Source organism: Octopus bimaculoides, chromosome 3 (genome assembly GCF_001194135.2).
Source record: "Octopus bimaculoides isolate UCB-OBI-ISO-001 chromosome 3, ASM119413v2, whole genome shotgun sequence".
In the NCBI taxonomy this organism is placed as follows: domain Eukaryota; kingdom Metazoa; phylum Mollusca; class Cephalopoda; order Octopoda; family Octopodidae; genus Octopus; species Octopus bimaculoides.
In genome coordinates, this window is record NC_068983.1 from 91,118,367 (window position 1) to 91,127,217 (window position 8,851).

At 34.7% G+C, this 8,851-nt stretch overlaps 1 protein-coding gene across 1 annotated transcript; it reads right to left on the bottom strand.

Annotated features, from left to right (window-relative positions):
- Positions 1–998: 998 nt before the first annotated feature.
- On the bottom strand, positions 999–1,547 carry LOC106872679 (uncharacterized). Its single transcript, XM_014919754.1, has one exon. The coding sequence runs from the start codon at positions 1,545–1,547 to the stop codon at positions 999–1,001; it is 549 nt and encodes a 182-aa protein (XP_014775240.1).
- Between the last annotated feature and the right edge of the window lie 7,304 nt (positions 1,548–8,851).

Genomic DNA, 8,851 nt, shown 5'->3' on the forward strand with positions numbered 1-8,851 from the left:
TTTGCCTGACTGCACTAACGATTGTTTTGGCTTCAATAATCCCAACAACCAAGTTATTGATGAAATTGCTACAATTGGAAGGGACCTCTGCTTTGAGGAATTAAGGAATTAGATTTGGAAAATGTTAGAGAATTACTGGAATCGCTTCAAAAAAAAAAAAAACTAAACATCAACAATCTTCTTGGAATAAAGCATCAAAAGGCATATGAAGGAGAAGATGAAAAGGAAGCAGAAGAAATGGAAACCACACCCAAAGATATTTCAGTCAAAAAACTTGAAGAATTGTTACAAACAATTAAAAAAACCTAAAGAACTTGTAGGAAATGAGGTTGGCACTGGATGGGTGCCTCACAATTCCTTACATAGTTCGTGGAAGGAAATAAGTAGGAACAAGATCTCCGAACAAATAACAATAAAGATTTATTTATACAAAACATTTAATTTCTAGACAATCAGTAGCCAGGTCGCCTTGGTGTGGAAGCAGCAGGTCGGTAATTAATCACAATTATGAAGGCATTCTTCACAGATTCGCAATGTCGTGTATCGCCATCAGAATTCCAGTCACACGGAGCTGGTCTAGTCGCGTCCGGCTTGGTCGGCAGCAGGGGCAAAGAGAGAGAGAATGGCAGTGAAGCCTAGCTGCTGCTGATGACTGTGTATGCACATAAGGGGCTTCCGGCAGGTCTTTTGGAAGGCTCTAATCCCTGCACATGCATGGATGAAAGTTCCAAAATGGCGTCTGGAACCAGGCGTCACTACAAGGCTCCCCTTCGAATGCGGAAGCACGAAAATAGAAAGATTGTAGTGGAGCAAAAAACAAGATGGCTACCGATCACCCACAAGATGTGGCACAAAATATGACAACTCAAAAGAAAATAATTACAATATAAATGAGCATGCACAAAAAATTTTTTTACAAAATGTTCAATAGCAAAACATTGAAACTGTCCAGTACACAAAAGAACACCTGTCTGTCACAGGAAACACAATAGAGAATGTCAAATGTAAATAGTCTTTACAAGTTTCTTGGGCCAGCGATCAGTTTGGCCAGTCCTGGTTACATAGGGTCTGCTCAAGGCAGATTGTGACGATGAAGTTGGTATTGTAGGTGCTGGTGTTGTCAAAGGTGCATGTGTAGGTGATGGTGTTGTCAAAGATGCATGTGTAGGTGATGATGTTGGCAAAGGTGCATGTGTAGGTTCAAAGGTGGGCGTGGCAGCGGTATCATCAAAAGATTTGGACACCTCAAAATATGCTCTTTTAAGCCAATCTACAGAAACAGTTTCCGTACGACCATTCATATCAATCGGAAAAACTTTGGGTGTACGAGAAAGCACACGAAAGGGTCCTTTGTAAGGAGAAACAAGAGGTCCCTTGATAGAGTCATCCCGAACAAAAACATGCAACCAATTGTCAATATCTGATGAGAAATTAGAGGGTGGAGATTGGTCCCGGGAACCCATGGGCAGAAGATTAGAAAAATAGGTGTGAAGTCTGGTGACGTACGATGCCAGATCATGAAGCTGTGAAATGTCTGGCACCAACATCGTACCAGGCAATGCTAGCGTGGTACCACACAGCAGCTCTGCAGAGGAGAAACCCAGGTCTATTTGACAGCAGTACGACAGCCAAGAAGCACAATTGGCAGAAATTCAGTCCTGGAAAGGCACATAGAGCAGCTTTGAGCTGTCTATGAAACCATTAGACCATCCTGTTGGAAGCTGGATGGTAACTGGTTGTGTGAATGTGATGCACACCCAGAATTCGTGACAATTCACGAAATAAAGAAGCTTCAAATTGACGTCCGTGATCAGTAGTTAATCTGGATGGAACTCTGAAGCGGGAAATCCGGTTAGAAACAAAAGCTTGAGCAACAGATTCAGCAGAAATGTCTGCTATTAGAATGGCTTCTAGTCATAAGAGAACCTGTGTCTCACAGGCCATGGTCCAACTAGATCAATGTGGACATGGCGAAAACGGGCCTCCAGAGGAGAAAACTGTTCAAGCGGAGCACGAATGTGCTGTTGGATCTTGGAACATTGGCACTTGGAACAAGTACGTGTCCAAGAAGTAATTGTGCGATGCATATTTGGCCAGAAAAAACGAGCAGTGGTAAGCTTAAGTGTAGCAGCAATGCCCAGATGTGACAAGGAATGCAGGGCCTCAAACACTGAGCGTTGGTGATTCTCAGGCATGAGTGGCCTGGTAGAATCAGTAGAGGCATCACAAAGAATAGTGCCTTCAGCCGATGGAAGCGGAAGATAGGCAAATTGGCAGCAGGAGAACTTGGGTGAAGTTAAATCTAACTTCGCCAAAGCTGGTTGGTCCTGCAATATGGCAATCAAATCGATTGCAGCAGGAGATAAAAGAGATTGATTGAAATCAATCAATGTTCATAATTTTGGTATTTTCCATGGTTCATTATAATTATCGCATTGGTTCTAAGGCTTGATTAGTGTGGCTTTGGTACATGTGGTTTTTTCGCAAGAATTAATTAACTGCACTAATTAAGGAATTCCTGTAATTGATATATAAGCTTCTTTTCAGTTTCTGTTGTGTTGTTGCCACAGTTAGATATGAATTCCATTACTGTGGATTTGCCTTCGACTTCACATAATTTATTTTTGTGTCTTTTTTCTACGACATACTAAGTAATTTGCATATGACTGCAATTGGTACGTCTGATCATGCTTATAAATGACTCTTCTGGGATTGGACCTGTGACCATGTGGTTGGTAACAATTTACTTACCACACTGTTATTTGTAAAACAGTTCAATTCTTCTTTGCTTTTTGGCAAATTCTTCAGTCACTTTGCTATAAAATGCATCAGAACCACACTGCCTTCATCTTCTTCAAAATGAAAACCAAATTATTCATTCTCTCTTCACTTTGAGAACATCTCATAATTATTGATTTGCTTTAAAGAAGAAAACTATCTCTCACAGGATGCAGATGTGGTAGGTATGGTCAGAATCATCATCATCATCATCACCATTTAACGTCCGCCTTCCATGCTAGCATGGGTTGGACGATTTGACTGAGGACTGGTGAAACCGGATGGCAACACCAGGCTCCAATCTAATTTGGCAGAGTTTCTACAGCTGGATGCCCTTCCTAACGCCAACCACTCAGAGAGTGTAGTGGGTGCTTTTACGTGTCACCCGCACGAAAACGGCCACGCTCGAAGTGGTATCTTTTATGTGCCACCCGCACAAGAGCCAGTCCAGGGGCACTGGCAACGATCTCGCTCGAAAACCCTACAAGGCCAGTCAGGCGGTATATATGTATATATATATATGTCTGTACGTATCAGATGTAATAATTTTGTTACTTCTGCCAGAGCTTAGTTTAGTTCAAGTTCCTGTATTATATCTGCTACTTCTTGGATGCTTGATGCTTGCTTTGCAAAATCTGCAGCACAAACTGATTTGAGCTCACATTTCAGTCTATCCAATTCCAATATATTTTTGTAGAAATTCAGAGATGAAAATGCTTCCACTGAAAATTATTTTTCATAAATGTGAAAAAAGCTTCAGATTCAACAATTCAACAAATTTGAACTTTTCCATCATTTTAAATCTTTACTCAACATGAACAATAATTTCATCTAAAATGTTGTGAAACAAAGTTCTTAAAGTTTCTGGTTCTTCGTGTCGACTTCACTTCTCTGGTGGTTCAGTGACACCATCCAAAACCTGGGAGTGAAATTTCTCAAACTGAATCAATTTTTTTTTTTAGTTCTCAACTTCACAAATACACCTTGAAATATCAAACGAACGTTTCTGAAGTATTGAATACAGAATCTCTGAACCACTCAATATAGTTTCAAAAACTACTAATAAAAATTTTAAATTAAAATCTTCTTGGATTGCAATGAATCCCCTTGCTTGTGCTAATTCTGAAGCATTCCAATTCTCTGGATTTTCTAATATGGTTGAAAATAACTCAGAAAACGAAGTAATTTTATCGGACAAAATGGATACTTGCTGAGATGAATAATTCCATCATGTGTTAGGTAGCTTTGGAAATCACCTTCTAATGATTTCTTGCATTAGTGATATCCAAGCCATCAACTTTGAGAAAAAAGTTACAATTCCCTTTAAAGTTTGAAAGAAAATTCAACATTCATGAATACTTGAAGCTGATTGGGAGAGTACCAAATTAAGTGAATGTGCATAACAATGTATAAATATGACATTGGCACCAAAAATCTCCTTTATTCTTGTTTGCACTCTGTTCAAGTGCCCAGCGATCATGCTCACTCCATCATAAGTTTGTGTGATGAATTTTTGACTACATTTGAATTCATTAACAAATTTTCAAACTTTTTCAGTCAGTGATGCAGCCCTTCTATCTTTACTGACATTGACATAACCCCAAAACCTTTCTTGAGGCTTTTCCTTCTCATCAAATCATAAAACATGCAACAATTGAGACTTCGTTTGCAGATCATCAAACATAACATAATCAAACATAACAGCAACAAATGATGTTTTTCCAATCATTGTCCTAATTTCACCTTCAATTGTAGCAGTTATACAATTAATAATCACATTTTGAATATCATTGTTACAAAGCAGTCTTTTGCCACTTGTCTTTGTACAATAGTTGTCACTCTGATAGATATTGTTATATTCCAAAGTTGTCAATAGGTTGTTTCTATCTGGCACTGTACAACCCCCAGTCGTACAGTGTTATTATTCTCAAAGGGTTGGATCATTATAATGCCCTCTCAGTATCACAGTATAATTACTTTATCAGCACAGACAAGACTATCAACACAGTCTACACGTAGTGGCCGTGTGGTAAGTAGCTTGCTTACCAACCACATGGTTCCGGGTTCAGTCCCACTGCATGGCACCTTGGGCAAGTGTTTTCTACTATAGCCTCGGGCCGACCAAAGCCTTGTGAGTGGATTTGGTAGACGGAAACTGAAAAAAGCCCATCGTATATATGTATATATATATATATGTGTGTGTGTTTGTGTGTCTGTGTTTGTCCCCCCCACCATCGCTTGACAACCGATGGTGGTGTGTTTACATCCCCGTAACTTAGCGGTTCGGCAAAAGAGACCGATAGAATAAGTACTAGGCTTCTAAAGAATAAGTCCTGGGGTCGATTTGCTTGACTAAAGGCGGTGCTCCAGCATGGCTGCAGTCAAATGACTGAAACAAGTAAAAGAGTAAAAGAAAGTAAAGAGAGTACTCTCGTACTCTACATACTCTCTCGATACCAGACGATAGTGATTGTCTCGTTCCACTCATCACATGGGAGGTGTGTACCATTATTGCTAATTCCCTACAACATCTCCCCTTTTAAGTTTTTCTTAGGAAGTGTCAGTTTATTTAGCAATAATATTTTTATTCAACCCACCTCCAGTTTTTGAATTTTTTTTTTTCTGAACAATCTAATATTTTTTCTCTTGGCATCTATTTTCAGGAATTCTGTATGTTTTTTTCCCTCTCACTTTTACGCCTGGGTTCAATCAGCTGCAGTGGTGTTGGTACTTGGAACATATTGTACAACTATTCCATCGGTTCCTCCAACTTCTTTAGTTCACTTTCCATGAATCTCTTTTTCAGTTGGTTCCTGTGTCTCTTTTGTATGTCTTTTCTACTTTTTACCTAATACATCATTTTACCTATGTATTTGGTAATTTCGCCCTCTTCTCAGTTCTGCTTTCCATTTTTGTATGTCCTCATATACACCCTATCACCAACTTTAAAAAATCTTGCTATGTCTTCCCTGGCACTTTTTCTTTTCTTGCTAGGTAGCAATTTATCAAAAACTAACTTTACTTTCCTTGCAAACATCAGCTCTGCTGGTGAGTTAACTGCTGATGTATACAGATTTGGTGTTACATGGTACACTCTTAAAAATTGTTGAAGGACTACCTCATCTGTGCTTTCCTTATTTGGTTTTCTAAGCTCTTTTGAAGGTATCAACAAAGCGTTCTACCTGTCCATTAGATCTGGGATGGTATGGCACCGTAGTTATATGTTCTACCATGAACATTTCACAAAATTTTAAGAATTCACTAGACACAAATTGCGTTCCATTACCATCAATATTTTGTCCCAAGTATTTTATTTTTTTATTTTTTCAGCAAGAATTCACACTTTACCTCTACACCAAAAAGAAAGCCACTTAAATTTACTATAAGCCATCGTGTGTGTTAATTTTGAACAAATGTGAGCATGTGCAACTAAAACGCTCACCTTTGTTGAAAAATCTGTACACACTCTTCATTTGTCGTTCTTTTTTGTGCAAACTATCAGTGTTGCCCAGTCTGTGTGGTCATTCTTTTCAATTATAGCAAGGCATTCCAGTCTTTCCAGTTCTTTGTTAACCTGGTCTATTAATTCAAACAGTACATTTCTTTTTGGCCTACATACAGGTGTTTCATGTTTTGTTGCAATTTTTTGTTTCAGTTCTTTAGCCTCATTTTAACCTATATAGCTGCCTCAGTCGAAGGTTCAAAGCACTTATGGGTGTATCCCATAAATTAAATACTTGTATCCACTCTGTGCCAAATAAATTAAATGAATGTTTTAATACATATATCTTAGCCTTTTTCATTTGACTGCGAAATATTATGTTACATATGCATTCATCAATAAAATTTTTTTTTTCTGTAACACCATGTACTACCTTTTTAGATTTAATTAATTTTGGCTTACTGACGTATTTCCATGTTTTTTTTCATTTATAATAGTCATGTCACTACCTGTGTTGAACTTCAATTTTACACTTGTATTTTTAATTTTCACATTTACAGATTTTTTGTTTGTTGTAGTACCTTTTTTCCGATGACAAAATATTTACTTTTTTCTCATTATTCTGACATTATATCATTTATGTTCTACAGTGTGACTTTATATGTCCTGTATTACCACAATGAAAGCACTTTGCTTTTTTAAATGGACAATTTTTCCTCAGGTGCATACTATCACATGCAAAACATGGCCTTATAGCCTAATGTTTGTCATGTTTTTTAGAAAACATTTTATCTCTATACAGACTATTTTGCAATAGTTTTACTTGGAAACAATCTTTGCGTTCAATTTTCTCTGTGTCATGTTTTGATTTAAGTATCCCTTTACATTCTTCAGATACTTTTTGTAGGGTTACCTCCTCGTTTTGCTCCAGCTTTGCAAGAACTCTAGTTCTGACTTCTACTCCTTTTTCAGCAGTTAGTCCCTGAGTAATAATCAGACATTTGAACATATCTAGACTTAATTTATCCAGCTTAAACTTCTCGCATTCTGTTTACTCTACCAGCATATGTGATGTTGTCCTCGTTACTATTTTTCTCTGTGTTCAGACACTTCCACCGTGTATTAAACAAGGAGCTTTTTTCACTGAAAATCTTACACAATATATCTACTGTGTCATTAAACTTTATGTCAGACGGTTTCCTTGGGAGTAGAAAATTACTGTATTGTTTATGATCTATTGGCGCCAATTTTCTTAAGATTAAGCAAGTTTTCATCTTGTCATCCCAATCGTTACATTTTTTCTTTTTTTGAAAATTTGCTCATATCTTCTGTAGTATACTTCAAAATAGAAAATAAAATATAATGAAATCGATTAAATCGATCGAAAATCAATTCTATTAAAAAATATAGCTAATCTTCAGGTCAAAATACAACAATAATAATAATAAAAGGAATGTATATATTAACCAACAATAAATAACAAATGAATGTATATAGAAATACTTATTATATTAAGATAGAAAATATTAAACAATATTATTAAAAAGAAATGTAATACTAATGTTATCGAAAATTATAAACGTGACATTATTAACTTTACGTTTATTAGAATATAAACTAACAGAAATATTAAATGCAAATCTTATCTTAATGAATCTTTCGTTTAAAATACAATTTAAATGAAGTTTTAGGTTAAACTAAAATTATAAACATAATATAAATAACTTTAATTTTAATATAAACTAACAAAAACTTAATTTATATAAATTAATTTATATAAAGATAATTATATCACCATTAAATAAAAAAAAACATTTAACAAAATTATTAAAAAGAAATACAAAACTTATCTAATCAAATAAATTTTTAACTGTTGTACTATTAACTTGACCTTAATTAGAATATTAAATAATAATCAAAGAAATTATATAAAAAGACTACTTATTTATCCCCTAAATCAAAAAGAAATATCAAACAATATTATTGGAAATAAATGCAACACGAATCTAATCGAAGTTTTGGTAAACTTTATACTATTTGATAAACTTTATACTATTAACTTAGTGTTAAATAATATATCTGCTAACATTAAATATCAATTGAATTAATATAAAAGATATATATTTTCCCAATCAATGATAGAAAATCATTTAACAATATTATTGAACATAAAAGCAATACTTATCTCAACGATGCTATAGTTTAAACTAAAAATTTTAGACGTTATACTAATAACTAAGCGTTTATTAGAAAGAAGTCACGTGAAGATATTGCGTAAAGAAAAAGAATAGAATAAAGAGATATAAAAACATGAAAGTTTTATTTATAAGATAATGAATGAAAATCAAAATTTATATAACTTAAATGATAATAAAACAATTAACTATATTGTAAACATTTTATGGAACTTTAAAATCTAAGTAATTATAGAGTCTAAAGAATAAGACTAAGAAACATAAATTAAATAATATATATGAAATAAGCTAAAATACTATAATTAAATTAATTAATTAAAATATTTATATTATTAATTTTATAAAAATTATAGTGTCAAAATATTAATTCCTTAAACTCACTAAAAATATTAACGAAGCAATAAATACACAATTAATAAATATAAACTATAACTAC

Excerpts from the sequence above, each read along its gene's own strand:
- LOC106872679 (XM_014919754.1), bottom strand. The coding sequence starts at position 1,547 with ATGTTGGTGCCAGACATTTCACAGCTTCATGATCTGGCATCGTACGTC.